Genomic DNA, 15,295 nt, shown 5'->3' on the forward strand with positions numbered 1-15,295 from the left:
GCGGTTCGGGGGCGGTCGCTGAGGGGCAGGAGGGCCCCGCCCGCCCAGTAGCACCGGAGCCCTCAGGGGGTACGGGGGAAGATGGCGGCGGTGCCGGTGCCGGGCGCGCTGCGGAGCCTCTGCGGGCTCGCGCTCTTCCTGTCGCAGCTCTACGTCCTCTCCGGGCGGGGTGAGCGCGGCCACCGCCGCTTAGCCGGGGCTCCCCGAGGCCGGGGCGGGGCGGGGTGGGAGAAGCGGAGGCAGGGGAGGGGGCTGTCGGCCCAGGGCGGGCCTGGTGCTCCGAGCCCTTGGTCGGCGGGGGATGCCCGGCTGCGCCTCAGTGTCTCCCTTGCAGGTGCGGGCCGTGCCCCCTGCGTCTGCAACCGCTCCCGGGGCGGGGGCTGAACGCGCCCTTGGAGGGTCCGGCTTCTCTGCGGCTGAGCTGGGAGATGGCCGTGACCTCGGCTGCTGGGGATGCGCTGTCAAGTCCCTGAGTGGGGCGAAGTGGGGAGACGGGGGGATTGGGGCCGGGATGGTGGCTCGTCCTGAGGTGCTCGGGGTCAGGAGAAAGGGCCGGGCCCCGCTGCTCTGCGGCGCCTGCTGGTGTGGTGACATGGTGCGGGACCCGCAGGGTCGGGTACGGGCGCTTCTCGGCACCCTCCGGGCAGGCAGGTGTGGGATAAACCTGTGCCCTTGCACCCAGGCCCGGTGCCTCCTATGTGCGCGGCCTCCTGGGCTCCTGCAGCGATCTGCCCGCCGCAGCTCTGCAGCCCCCAGCCCTTGAGCGGTGGGATTGGTGGAGGGACAAACGTGAAGTTCATGCGCAAAGAGCCGTGGTTGTCAGGCAGTTCCTCTGTCCCAGCGTTCTGTCAAAGTATCTGCATTGCTTGAGTAAATAGTTTTGCTACTAAACACAGTCTAAAAATCTTCTTTCTGAGCAGTTTTCATAATTTTCAAGGGTCAAAAAACAAGGCTGACTTGAAATAAGCAGTTTCTTATCTAAAATAAACAATGATAATGCTCATTAAATATTTAACGTTCTATTTATAGAATAGGAAAATGATTTTTTTTTTTTTTAATTCTCATTACACTTCTTGTAATTTTGTATCAGTGTGCTGAAATCAAATGGTTTATGAAAACTAATTTTATTCTAGAAATGCAACTAACTTTTTTTGTACCTTTATTTTCTTATAGTGGGATCATTGATGACCACAAAACATTCACAGCCACAGTCTGCATTTGCAAAAAGTCTAACTTCAACAAGTACAAACCCTCCCTATTTTAAAGCAGCAGGTATAATAGTGTGTTGCTTTAATTGTTTTTCTTCTGTGGGCCTTTTTCCTCAATTTCTTGAGTTTAATATTGAAGTTGTCAAATCATGTCTTAGAAACCTGTATGTTCTTTCACAGTGCTAAAAGACATTCTACTATGAACACACCATGAACTACTCTACAATGACCTCATCAACCAGTTTGGGTTGTATAAATAGAAAATTGGCCCAAATGAAAACTTAAAACTGGAAGACAACCAGTTAAACTGCCATGTAGTTTTATGCCCTGTCAGGATGGTGGAAGACTCCAGCATTCTACCAGAGCTTCTTATTGTTCCCTATCCAACATAAATACAGTTTTTGTAGTTTACTAAGGGGTGCATCAAGATTGCCTGAAACACTGTTCTTGCTACTAATTTGAGATGCTTTGAATGCATATAAACAGCAAATATCAGAGCTAGCTGCAAATGTATTTAGATCTGAAAGAAAAGTAGGTTACACGTGTCAATCTGCTTCTGTACCTAAACTGATTACTTCTACTGAGAAATAATGGCTGAGGCAGCACTAATCCGAGCTAATCTCTGTTGTGGTGCTGTCCTGTACAGAACTTCGTGCACTCCTTGCAGGGGACTCTGCTGTGTTGTGTAGCTCAGTTGGCCAGCACAGGGGTTCCCACAGCACAAACTTGTCATGCTCTTCACTGTGTAATAAGAAAAGCCCATCACATGATGTCAGTGCATGTAGGTGTGTGTGTGTATATATATATATATATATACACATATATATATAAAAGAAAACGTGTATATGTGCTTTAGACTATATAACTTTTAAAATAAATTTTCTTAATTTTATTCACATCTTTTACTTTTCAGAAAGTACAGAAATTCCATCTTATGTGACTAAGTGTCCTAGCAATGGGCTTTGCAGTAAATTGCCACCAGACTGTATGACATGCAACACAAACTATTCCTGTGTATATGGGAAGATGGCCACTTTTGATTGCAAAGTCAAGCCATATGTTCATTGTGTTGTAAGTAACTTGTTACTTTTAAACCCAAATTTGTCATTTAAATTAAGCTCTGGCATCTAGTCATAAAGTATGAAAAATTGATATTCCAAGTTTTTCTAGAGGCAGGTTTGCAGATCTGTGACACATTTAATCTGATTCAGCTGGGGGCATAGCTACAGAGGCAGACCTGTCCTCACTTTTGCCTTTCTTGTGCTGGATCTTTTTGTTACTTAGCTGTGCAATTGAGTTAAATCAGTTTGTTGACCAATGAAAACTGAACAGTTTTGAGAATAGGGAGGCTGAATATCTGTCAGAGATACAGACTACTCTTACAGGAGAGAATGACTGAGTCCCACTTGTGGCAGTAGCCTTAAATTGGAGGAAATAGTAATGTTAAACTGTGCTTTAATAACTCTTGACAGTTTGCTAATGTTGCTTTCTCTACTGTACTTGAGGTAGGAAAGAGGGTAATTATTTTGCCCAAATTGTCTGTCTGTGAAATGTCACGTCATGCTGCACACCATGAGTTTTTTTGTGTTACTAGTGAAATGGTAATACTCTCCTTTTATAGGATCAGAATAACAACCAGCAGGAGAACTTTACAATTAACATGACGTGCCAGTTTTGCTGGCAGCTGGCAACAACTGACTATGTGTGTACTAATTCCACAAGCTGCATGACAGTTTCTTGTCCACGACAACGATATAATGCCACCTGTACAGTACTGGATCATATCCACTGCCTAGGTAAGGTGGGCTAAAACATTCTGATTTATAAACCAACCTTATCTTGGTTTATAAAGAATTTCTTAACGTTTTTTTCTAATGGGTCAGTACAATGATTGTCCATTGCAGTAACAACCTGCATCTTGATTTATGTATTGAATTTTTTTATAGTTACATTCTAATTTTTATGCATAGTAGGGGTATCTGACTCAATATTGGCTTGCAATACTACTGTATACCTTCACATGAGGCAAAATAGTTCTGCTGTATTTTTGTCAGCCTCAATGAATTAAAGTAATTTGGACATCATTAATAGAATTCACATCAAATGTCTAAGTGGGATAATTAAAAACATTCATGCTGGTTTCACCCAGCTAGTTTAATTTTCCCCTATTTGGCCAGTGACCTTGCATGATTTCTGATGTGGGACAAGAGAACAGAGGACTCAAGTATTTGTGTTACAGTATTTGTTTCAAGTAGTGTTAACCCTTTTATACTCTGGCTAGAGAAATACAGTATCTTCTTGCTTGTAATTTTCTTAATCATTAAATGGTCTTTGCTTCTTACATTAAGGCTTTAATATTTTTTAATGTTTAGGTAACCGTGTCTTTCCCAAGATGCTTTATTGCAACTGGACTGGAGGTTATAAGTGGTCTACTGCCTTGGCACTCAGGTACACAAGAAATCTTAAGCTAAAGTAGATAATATTGTTAGATTAATATCTATAAAATCTTCAGTTTGTGAGTTTCTTCTGTTTGGTATTTTTTTAATGGTGTATTTCAGTAACCAGTATTTCATATAGTCCATCTTAGACTGGAAGCATAGGAAGCCCAGAGGTTCCATACCCAATGATAATAGCTCTCTCCAGTAGAGCTCCAGAGAAAACATTTACCCTGTTTGGGTGTCAAATGTACTTTTCTTCAGAGTAAATGCCAATAATCCTTAGGCTTCACAAAATGATCCCTTACCCGAATAGAGAGGACATGCTTGCCTTTTATCTGTGTAGTGTCAAGTTAGATACAAAAACTCCAAAAAAATGTGCGTATTTAGGTATTTTTTCCCGTTTTTTGTGTTTTAAAGAGGGCTAAAAATTGTAAAGATTACTTCTGTCATCTGAAATGAGTGCAGCTGTTTCTGGATTCAGTAGATGTCACTGAGCTCTGGGTATAGTTGGTAAACACTGAAGGTTTCATTCCCGACTGCAACAACTAGGAATGCCTTAAGATGAAGATTTTTACATTTTCAATTATTGGCAAGAGAGCAGTGCAGCAATATTGAAGGAAACCATTTAGGGTTTTTTGCAATAATAAACCATTAGAGTGCCACAATAGCTATTTGAAAGTAACCTAAGTTCTTTTGGTGGTAAGACCTTTTTCATTAAATTTTAATATTTCAAAAATAGTAGGTATGATAAAGTAGGTAATGAGACACTATTTCTGGAGCCAAATATACAAGAAGACTGCTTAAAAAAAACATCCCTTTATGAGTTGTTCTCTCTGCCACCAGCTGGAGACACTGGTGCCTGCCTATTGCATGGGACTGAATTTGGTGTTTGGGTCTGTTCCTTTAGCTTGCTTGTTTGGTTGGTTTTTTGTTTGTTTTTAACTTCTGCTATAGTAGAAAAGTCAAGGCACTTAAGCAATATAAAACAAAACTCTCAAATTCTTAAGTGGAAAGCCGTCAAGTCTCAGGATAGTGTCAATTACCTGAGAAATAGTGCAAAGCAATAGCAAAAAATTGCAAAAATGAGTATCAAAAGCTTCCAGGTATAATAACCCAGTCAGCACTTTTTGTACAAAAAAATTATAGTTTATTGAATGATGTAGAGCAAAATGTGATCAACTTGTAGGTAAGTCCAAAAGAAGTGTGTACGGATACCACAACTGAGTTCACCTAAAATTAATAATAATTAATCATGGTTTTAATCTTACAGCATCACCCTTGGTGGATTTGGTGCCGATCGCTTCTATTTGGGTCAGTGGCAGGAAGGTCTGGGAAAACTCTTCAGCTTTGGTGGACTTGGGATATGGACACTAATTGATGTGCTGCTGATAGGTGTTGGCTATGTGGGACCTGCAGATGGTTCTCTTTATATTTAAATGTGGGTGCAACATGTTTCAGAGGAGCATAATTGCTTGGAAAGGGCTCTAAATAAAACAAGTAGCGATTTCAGCCATTAAGAACAGCTGTTCTTTCTCTGTGTATATGTTTAATGTACAGTATCTGTACTTAGTTTGCCTTGAACTAGGGTAAAATAAAAGAATGGATCAATGAGTAAGTTGAAGTTCATTTTTTTTCTTCTATGGACACGTTATTTTTCCATGAAAAAAGGTTCAACAGCTAAGTGAATTCTGCACTGTGCTTGAACTTGGATGATCTGTCAGGCACCATGTGAAATGCAAACTAACTTCAATATTGAGTTGTTTACTTCATATGTGTATGCTTGAATTTAACTTTAAAACTAACTTCCTTAAATATGTAAGGTTTTAATTTTGGGTTTTTGTTGTGTTTTTTTTGTTTGTTTTTTTTTTTTTTTTTTTTTGTGGGAAGATAATTTATTGGTCTGAGTTACAGTAGCAGTATTTAGATCACCATGGTTTATGATGTGAATTGTATCGATCTGTTTTGGTATATAGCAAGGGCTAACTTAAGTGATTTGGTGATTTATAATTATGGGGGTTTTAGAATTAGGTTGCATTAACACTAAAAGCTAAATATGAAATAATTGAAATAGGTGTTAGGATTTTCCAGAATGTTATTTTGGTTGGGCTTGACCCAACCAGTGAGAGGTACTACTCTTACTCTTGTGCTAGAAGCTTCTCAAGTTAATTAGCAGATAGGGTTGCTAATATAATTGCTGTGTTTATCTATTTCCAACATTATTACAAGATACTGTAGGAAACTGTGGTGCCATTACAGGACAATAACTTAGTTTTATTCACTGAAATTCCCGGCGCTGGCTACAGGAGGCCTCTGACCATGTCTTCTCCCTTACACTGGACTGGAACTGTCGCTGATGCAGTACTGAGCTGCAGTAAATCTCAAACTCTGTCACTTGGATAAACTTGAACCTGAATCTTTTATGGAATCAAGTATTGATGGTGGTTTTCATGACCTTGCCTTCGGACCTGCTGTGCCCACAGTCTGCTACGGACACCTCCAGCGGCGGCAGCTGCCCCGGCAGGGGCGGGAACGATCGGGGTCCGGTCCTGCCGGGGCGGGCCCAACAATCGGGGCGGAACCGAGTCTCGGGGGGGCGGGGCGGCTGTGGGCAGGCACAGGCAGCGTCATGGCGGAGGAGAGGGAGCTCTGTTTCTACAGGGATCTGCCCAAAGTGGTGAGTGGCGGGGGCCCGGGGGGTCCGGAGTGCAGCGGGGAAGCGGCCGGGGTCGCGGCGGGCACTGCTCGGGGCTGCGGGATCCCGCGGTGCCGTCGTTGCCGAGGAGCGGAGCTGAGGGGCGGGCAGGCAGACAGCTCCTGTTTTCTGAGTTTTTGTTGAACACGCACTTTTTCTGGGGTACTCGACCCCACAGAAAACGCAGTAGGTGTTGCCTGTCCAGCTGTTTGCAGTTCTTGGTGTCTGATCTTCCTCCACTTAAATCATTTGAAACTGATCTTTATTCTTTGTTTTTTTTCGTCCTGTTTTTCCTCCAGGCGAGACGAAGCAGCCTGTCTCTGATAACACTTTTTTTTCCCCCACGTCCCCAGGGGTGTGCCATACTTTTCGTGTATCTGTGTTACCGTCTGGTACGTGTCACAGCGTTTTAATCAGTGTCCCCGTTCTGGCCTTGCTCCGCAGCAATGGGCACCGTACCAGCGGAGAGCAGGGCCGGGAAAGGCACCAGGGATCAATCAAAGCCGCATCGCATCACACCCTCCCTTGTGTTCTCATGCTTCTTTTCAATAAGATACTTTTCAGGGTTTATGAATTAACTGAATTCTGTGAGGTATTTCACTTGTAAGACTGAAAACTTTAAGGTGGAGGATGCATCTAGCTTCATTTGTAGAAGTGGTAAGCAGCCGTAGCTCCCGGTGTTCACTTGGAGCTGTGAACCTTCATGCTTTAAAACAATCTGATCCCATTTCCTCTGCTTATGAACTTAACACTTGGAATCAGAAACACAATACTTCACAAAAAAATAATGACATTTTGAAGGAGTTACAGTTTCAATATGTTTTTCAGTCAAAGACTCGAGAAAATATTTCTCCAATTTTTCTTCTCCCAGTGAGAAACCATGCATTCAAGGAGGTGAGGGGGCAGGTGACAAAGTAGATGCTTTTCAGGTACCTTTTGAATGAGTTGGGAAGGCACAGAGAACCTGTTTCTCTGTCAGGTGCCAAGGTATCTTAGGAAGGAGCAAAAGTGAAGTGAGGAACAGAGATGAGGATTGTAGGTTTGGACTGGCAGGTTTATCAAGAGAAGATCAGACAGAAAGCAGTCTCAAGGGAGGGCTGTTGCTGTTAACAGGTAAAGGTAACATCTTGCTGTATTTCTGGTGTGAGTTTAAACTTCTAAGTATGAAAAAAAGAAAGATGAGCAGATACACAGACGTTGCTATTTCCAAATGTGCGTATACATTTAACGTGCATATACATATAACTTGCACTGGGTGGAGAAAGAATTTTTGAACTGTTGTTTTAATTTTCTAAATGGTGAGGCAGCCATTGAGTTGCACCATTCCAGCAATGAGCTGGGGAGCCCTTTCTCTGACAGATAGGAGAGGCTGAGCTCAGCTGGTGTGGACAAATGTGCAAGGAAACAATGACTAGCTTAACACAGAGGTAACTTATTTTATCTCCAAACTCATAGGGTAGAAGAACAGTAAAACAGGTCTGTAGAAGCCATCCTTTTCCCCAGATACAAATTCATAAGATTATTTTCTTTTCCCCTCTAGGAACTCCATGCTCATTTGAATGGCTGTATCAGTTCTGCCACTATGAAGAAACTTATGGCCCAGAAGCCATTCCTTCAGATCCAGAATGGGATGACTATGATTGATAAAGGAAAGAAAAGAACCTTAGATGAGTGAGTAAACACATGTGTACAATGAACATATACTAAGTGTTTTTTAATTAAGTTCAAACCAGAAATATATGGCCTTACGCTCTGACTGCATTAAATGCATTTCAGGTGTTACTTACAGTCTGTTAGATTTTTGCTACTTGTACCTATAAAGTAACTTCTCATATATTTGCAAATTAAATTAAATACTTACGTTGATTAATTCCTTTTCCCTTAGAAAAGGAATTAAAAGGAATTGAAGTTTTTCACTTCTAGTATTTGGTCTTCAGAGAAAAATCAACTTGCATAGTTTCCTTTTTTTTTTTTTTCTTTGGAAACTTCATGTTTTCCTTTTTGCTTCGAAAGCTTTGCAGTAATAATAATGATAATTTCTGTTGCCAAGTATCATAAATCTCCATTCAGATGGTGTTTGTATTTTAACCTACAAGATGGTTAGTTGAGCACAGTGAGTACCTTTTGTCAAAGTGCAGATTATTTTTTTTAATACTCATTTTACTGTTCAATGTTTTTATAATGTTCAAATAATTTTTTAACTTTTTGTTTTAGATGTTTTCAGATGTTTCAGATGATCTACCAGATTACCACTAGGACTGAAGATATTTTACTGGTAAGTTAACTATAAGTGCACTTAAAACAAGCAAGCAATACATGCAGCCAAAGTTAACTGGATTATCAGCACTGAGTTCCAAGTAACAACATGAATAACGATCCTTTCACCTAGAGGTCAGAATTCCTATTGTAAAACATACTAATTTAGAAACACAGGATTTTATGTAACTCTTACCTTTAATTTTTGTGAAAGCAATGAGCTTCCTATATGGTGGTCCTTATGACCACTCAGAGGCTTGGACAAATGTCTTTAAAATGTGATGTCTGTTCATTGTTACCAAAGCTTTGAATTACTGTAGTCTCCTGTTTTTTCATTTGGGTCATTACGTACAAAAACTACAGAACTAGAATTCTCCTCTTGTTCACCACAGATTACCTCTCCTTGATTAACTGTCAAGGAGAACTGTCAGGGTGTAGTGTCAGGGCAGCCTGTTAAACTTGCAGAAAGGTACAGTAGCTGTGAAGTGGTTTTGTCTGCACCATTTCAGGAGTATTCTTGTTCAGACAAGCAAATTCTCATTTGTCCTAACTACCTGCTGTCACTGGGAGAACTAAAGGTACCCTCTGTGGGGTTGTATTTCCAGAGAAGAAGACCCCTCAAAACACATAGGGCCTGAAAATTTTGTGTTTCATACCAAGAGATATATGGATCTTTTAGTTGTGAAGGAAAATATTATAAGCATTAAAAAATATGAAGGAAAATATTACAAGCATTACTTTCACGTTGTTGAATACATTGTTTCTTAATCAGATAACTAAAGATGTTATTAAAGAATTTGCGGATGATGGGGTCAAGTATCTGGAACTGAGGAGCACTCCTAGAGAAGAAAAGTCCACAGGTACAAACTGTTCTGTTTTTTAATTTATAAGACAGATATGCTATAAAGCTTAGGTAAGACTATCTTAAAAACACAAATATTTGAGTCAGTAAAAATATACTCTCAGTACAAAAGCAAAGATTTAACCATGTAAAAATATGACACTTTATTATTAGAGTTTTTAGAACAAAAAATGTGTTGGCTGTAACACTAGTAAGCATTATTCACTTTAGTGTGGCATCTTAGTCTACCAATATTTTTAATAGGTGATATATGTTCGTTTTGTTACTTCATTATTTATTTTCTTTTAGATGTGGTTTAATAGACACACAAAAGAGAAATCTTGTTGCTACTCTCTGGTTCACACTAAGTGATTTTCTTTCAGATGTTTAGAGGGAGGCATAGTATGTATGCTTCAAAGTAAAGATATATTTATAAGCAGAATTAGATCTATATAGATTAGAGGACAATGGCCTAAAATCAAAGGTGCAAAATAAAACTTAGGAGGCTAGAGATCTGGGTCAGCAACATAATAAAATTGATTAATTTTGTTTATTCCAAATGTTTATTTGTGTTTGTAGGTATGACCAAAAGGATGTATGTTGAAACTGTACTTGAGGGTATAAAGCAGTGTAAAGAAGAAGGCTTGGATATAGATGTAAGGTAAATAAAGCACATGGAGTATCTCTGCTTCAAGGTTTTGTGCAGTCATGTTTGGTCATGGTTTGCAGAGATGTTTACAAACCATCATTATAGGAAAGAAAATTGTACTTGAACTAGACTACATGGAATGGAAACAGGTAATTCGTATGAAACCTGAATTTTTTTTCTTCTTTCTCACTCATAGAGAATGGAACTGGGTAGATTTAAGCTCTCGGACTGTCCGTTCTCTGCAACATTTTCAGGAAAAGCAGTGGTTTTGATGGAAATCACATAAAGACTCCTTTTTCACAGCCTAGATTCATTGCTAAGACTTTGCTTGATTAGCTGTACAAGCAACCTGCCCTAAATGAGAGGTAGTCCCAATCAGCAGAAAAGTTTCAGAAGGTATCTGTCACTGTGTGAAGGCAGTTGCTTGCCTGGCTTTTATATGAGGAGGAACCTGTGTTAGATTTTTTTGTAGAAGCTGAGGAATTTTCATTCTTCACATAGGCATCTCAGAGAGGTTGCTTGCCTGCTAGTGTAGGCAGCAGATCCCTGCCTTCCTTCTCACCATGGTGATTGGATTTCACAGGGAAACCTATTTATCTAATTTATGACCCTCTGCCCTTTGGTACCTTCATTCCTTGAACAGTTTCCTATATGGATACTGTTTATAGTCAACTGTGAGGAATGTCAAGTGCCTTTTTTTTTTTTTTGTATCAGATTTGTTAAATTCCTGGTATTACATTTTATATTTAACTTAACATGTCTACTTCTATCCTAGATTGTTAATAGCAATAAACAGAAGAGGTGGCCCAGCAGTTGCTAAGCAGACTGTTAAACTTGCTGAAGAATTCTTACTTTCCTCTGATGGCCTTGTAGTAGGACTTGACCTCAGTGGTGATCCCACTGTAAGTTTTTGTTTTAATTTAGTCAGTTCTTTAAGATAAATATATAACAATGTGGAACAGCAAGCAGTCCCCATCATGCTTTGTTCTTACAAGTTTTTGTATCTTGACACCAGGTTAATCCCTGTTGCTGTAAAGGACAGATACTCTAGTGAAGAATCAATAGATTAATATATGACAATGACACAAGAGCTACTGACAAGTCGTGCTTGCCTGGGAAGTGTCTGTTAGTAACCTGTCCCAGTCAGATTGACTGCATTGAGGCAATTTAAATAATACTCCAAGTTGACACTATTTTATATTTTGATTAGATGCAGTATATGTTGTGTTTGTTGTGTATTAAGAAAGCAAAAATGTTTGAGGATAGCTGTCAAGTTGAAATGAAATAGCTCTGGGTGATAGTTGTAGCAAGGATAGCAAATGAAGACAGTTGGCTTGGCAGCACTGGGCATGATCTGAACTACTGATGTGTGACCAGTTTGTCTAAATTGTGCCCATATAGCAGAGTATTATGTGTCTTGCTGCATTCAAAAATGAAGTTATAGGAGAAAAAAAATAATCCAGTGTAACAGTATTTGAATTAAGTATTTTGATATCACCAGTCTTCTTAATTATTGCAATCAAGATTTTTAAAAATCAGCTGTAGAATGCTGTTGTGTTTGTCGTCAAGGCAGGACATGGTCAAGACTTTTTGGAACCACTCTCAGAAGCTAAAAAAGCAGGTCTGAAGCTGGCATTGCATCTTTCAGAGGTAAAAGTTTTGTTTATTTTGGGTCCTCTCTGTAATTTCCATTTTATAAAAACCTTGGTGAAACTAAAATTAACTTCTGTGTGTTCTGAACTTCTCAGGCCAAAGTAGTTTGGGCCATTTTGACAAGAGAGAAGTAAAAAAAATGAAGTCTTAAACAATCTCTTCTGAATCAGAGCTGTCATTCTTTCTTATGGCACTTCTGGGGTTAGGTGTTAAGTTGAAAATCAGTAATATTCCAATAGATGCACTGTTTTCTTTCTGGTATCTTATATGAAGTCGTATATAGTAAATGTTGCACACTTTCACAAGTAGTTCTGGTACCTCTGTATCAGTGGAAGGAGTTAGGTTTCTCCAGACCAACTGCTGAAGAAGAGGTGATTGATGTTTACTCTGAGTCCCATAAATACTGAAAATATTTTTATTTCTTAAGGAAACTGACCATGATATATGATGTTCCCAGCCTATTCATACTTGTTTCTGTTTCATTATGGAAGCTTTTGCATGCTTCTCTGACAATTTATTTTTTAATATCCAATTGGTCTTTTCTTTTTTTTTTTTTTCTTTTTTTTTTTTTTTTTGGTTGGTTCAGGCATCTTGCAGTTTAAGTTTTTTCCTGCACCATTTTAGTCTTTGTGTGAAACAGGTGTTAAAAGTGGTCTTGACAGGGTAGTTTTGAAACTGAATAGATACAAAGCTGATTGGAGGCCTCCAACTGATTTGGTTTTACACACCAGTTTAGGATTTTGGCTTCTCCAGTTTCTAATTCCACGTTATGAGTCACTTCCATGCACTACTTCCTTTAGAGGTTGGTAATGCAGATACTTAAGTCTCACTAGCACTTTCTTTTGGTTAAGATGTGCTGTGAAAATAGAATTTGAAATCTCTTGTAAATCTTTAATGTGCTGTTTTATGCTTCCCTGACAGAATATAAAATATATTCTCTCCAGATTCCAAATCAGGAGGAAGAGACCAGAGTTCTCCTGGGCCTGCCTCCTGACAGAATTGGGCATGGAACATTTCTCAACTCTGCACCAGCAGGTGCAGAAGGGCTTGTACCACTTGTTCTACAGAACCATATACCTATTGGTAAGGAAAAAAAAATTTAAGAAAATGACTTGATGATTTCTAAATTTCAGAGTATTGTAACTACTACGGATGCTAAGAACTCCGATTTGCCTTTGACCAGAGGTGACTTATTAAAAACATGGCAGTGTGTGTGGCAGAATTGCCTATAGAGGTACCCTGCCAACCCTTTTGTGGGTTTGACATATCTGTGGCAGTAGACAACAACTGATGTCTCAAGTGAAGAGAAAACTAAATCATAACTTTCGATTACCATGCAAGACTGTGGTGATCCTGGATCTGGTTTAGCAGCTCCCTAAATTTTATATTTAGCCAGTAATTAAGAAGAAATTGATGACCAGACTTTCCTCAGATGATATTGCTGAATATTTGAAGCAAAGAAAATCACAGAAACAATATTGTCTGATTGTAATTGACTTACATTAATTTTCATTCAGAAACAGAAATATCAAAAGTATGCAGGTTTTTTTTATATGCTTGTTGTTTGGGATTTTTTCCTTAGAACTTTGCATGACATCAAACATCAAAACTCAGACAGTGCCTTCCTGTGACAAACACCATTTTGGGTATTGGTACAACCTGGGCCACCCTGCAGTGCTTTGTGTAAGTTTTTTGATTTTTAACAATTTATTTAGGCAAAAAGCCAAACTAAAACTACATTGGAGAAGCTTCTCTCCTTTATGGATCAGAGCTGACTTAAAATTTCTGAATATTAAAATTGCAACAAATCATCTGCTTATAGGAAATCCTAATGTTCTGTTTCAGAAATGCCTGTAGTACAAATGAGAATTTTTAGTATTTATCTTAGTTTTATTGTAAAGCAAGACTTTTTTTTTCTGTATACATAAGATATATGTGCTATGAACTTAACTGCACACTGAAAGATTTCTCTTAAACATATTGGTGCAATGGTTGCATGTAAGCTTCTGTGTACCTGGGTATTCATTGTGTCAGATGATAGTTACTGAGTTAAAAGGAAGAGATGGTACCATGTCTGAAGTTTAGCAGGATAGGTAGCATTCTTCTCTGTGGGGACACAAGGACTGAGTTGCAGTGGGTATTTCATCAACCCTTAAATAATCCTAACTTGCTCCTTTTAATCATAACCTTTAGCTGGGTTTTGATCATACATTTCTGCTGCTAGCCTGGTACTTCACTCACTATCAAGAAATGGTTCTAGCTGACCCAAAGTGCAGAGGGTGAGATAGTTTATTCCCTGAAGATGTAGGATTACTGAGTATGCTCTAGTGCCAGATCTGAGGAAGGGGAAAAGAGGAGTAAGGAGACATGCACGTAGAGATGTAGTTTGCATGTATACATCACTGATAGCAACTTTTCTAGCCATTTCAAAAGGAAATTCTATTTTCTTAATAAATTGTCGTCACTTTAAGAGATTTTCTTTTGTTTGAATAGCTTATTAATTTTGAGTGAAAACAGGCCAAAGAAATTATGAAATATTACCAATAGATGAAATAACTGTGGAATTAAAACATGAAACAGCAAGACTGGTTTGTAATCTATAGGAGGAACTTTCAATTTATGTAAAGGAACTAATTTAAACATCTTATTATCTTTTCTTTCATTTTACCTCTAGACTGATGATAAAGGTGTCTTTGCAACAGATCTATCACAAGAATATGCACTGGCTGCAAAAACATTTAATCTGACTCGATCACAGATGTGGGATCTTTCCTATGAATCGATCAACTATATCTTTGCTTCCAATGTAGTAAAATCAAAGCTAAGGGAGCAATGGTGTAAACTGAAGCCAACTCTGTTTGATTAACAGCTTGAGTACGTTAGCTTAGTTCATAAGGCTCTCTTCCTGAAGTCCCTGGCTTTTTTCACACTTCAAGTTTCTAAGTCCAGCCCATAAGCTGTGCCTGATGAAGACAACAAATGTATCCTTTGGGGTGGAACTAAATGTGCTTTCATAGTTGGGAAGGGCTCTTGTCTAGTGACCACACTGCCAAGTGTGTTGTCATGTAGTTTCTCTCCAGTTGATAAGACATTTTTTTTTTTTTTTTAAATTGTTGAAATATATCCTCATACTACAAACATTTGAGGGTTCAAACAAAATAAAGGCACAGCTGTTAGGGTTTAGAATGTCTCAGCTGGCAGCATTAGGTCAAGCAGTTTGTATGTACTGGGTGTATATTTGTGTTTTGTATTATTGCTAAATAGAACTTTTGAGCAATTGATAGAAGATGACAAACAAACTGAGGGAGAATGAAATATTTATCACAAAGGAATTAAATACTGCATCTGTTTTTATTGGTGCTACGTGTATGACTGAAAACTGCTGTGGACTGTAGGTTATGTGGTGGTTTCATCCCTAGAATGTTTTTGAATCTACAAGGGGGATTGAATACAAATACAATTATATAAAAGCTGTTTGTGACTTCCTTTTGGTCTTTTTTAAAATACTATAAGCATAAAGTAGTTGTTCTGGCTCTGAAGTGGCAGTAAGAAGTGAAA

The 15,295-nt window shown here is 39.0% G+C and overlaps 2 protein-coding genes across 2 annotated transcripts; both read left to right on the top strand.

The window, feature by feature from the left end:
- The first annotated feature begins 13 nt into the window (after positions 1–13).
- On the top strand, positions 14–5,261 carry TM2D3 (TM2 domain containing 3). The gene is made up of 6 exons (XM_071755019.1): positions 14–169; positions 1,174–1,272; positions 2,122–2,279; positions 2,830–3,004; positions 3,581–3,656; positions 4,917–5,261. Exons 1-6 carry the CDS (start codon positions 82–84, stop codon positions 5,080–5,082), a joined length of 762 nt encoding a protein of 253 aa, XP_071611120.1. The 5' UTR covers positions 14–81; the 3' UTR covers positions 5,083–5,261.
- Positions 5,262–5,976: 715 nt separating this feature from the next.
- On the top strand, positions 5,977–14,886 carry MAPDA (N6-Methyl-AMP deaminase). The gene is made up of 10 exons (XM_071755021.1): positions 5,977–6,320; positions 7,879–8,009; positions 8,553–8,613; positions 9,367–9,454; positions 10,015–10,096; positions 10,860–10,986; positions 11,654–11,734; positions 12,682–12,820; positions 13,320–13,420; positions 14,412–14,886. The coding sequence occupies exons 1-10, from the start codon at positions 6,066–6,068 to the stop codon at positions 14,601–14,603; spliced, it is 1,257 nt and encodes a 418-aa protein (XP_071611122.1). The 5' UTR covers positions 5,977–6,065; the 3' UTR covers positions 14,604–14,886.
- Positions 14,887–15,295: the final 409 nt, after the last annotated feature.

This window comes from Heliangelus exortis, chromosome 11 (genome assembly GCF_036169615.1).
Source record: "Heliangelus exortis chromosome 11, bHelExo1.hap1, whole genome shotgun sequence".
NCBI classification, from domain to species: Eukaryota; Metazoa; Chordata; class Aves; order Apodiformes; family Trochilidae; genus Heliangelus; species Heliangelus exortis.

Excerpts from the sequence above, each read along its gene's own strand:
- MAPDA (XM_071755021.1), top strand. The coding sequence starts at position 6,066 with ATGGAATCAAGTATTGATGGTGGTTTTCATGACCTTGCCTTCGGACCT. Across the intron at positions 6,321-7,878 it reads ACAGGGATCTGCCCAAAGTG|GAACTCCATGCTCATTTGAA; the intron begins GTGAGTGGCGGG and ends TTTCCCCTCTAG. Across the intron at positions 10,987-11,653 it reads ACCTCAGTGGTGATCCCACT|GCAGGACATGGTCAAGACTT; the intron begins GTAAGTTTTTGT and ends TTTGTCGTCAAG.
- TM2D3 (XM_071755019.1), top strand. The coding sequence starts at position 82 with ATGGCGGCGGTGCCGGTGCCGGGCGCGCTGCGGAGCCTCTGCGGGCTC. Across the intron at positions 170-1,173 it reads CTACGTCCTCTCCGGGCGGG|TGGGATCATTGATGACCACA; the intron begins GTGAGCGCGGCC and ends ATTTTCTTATAG. Across the intron at positions 2,280-2,829 it reads AGCCATATGTTCATTGTGTT|GATCAGAATAACAACCAGCA; the intron begins GTAAGTAACTTG and ends CTCCTTTTATAG.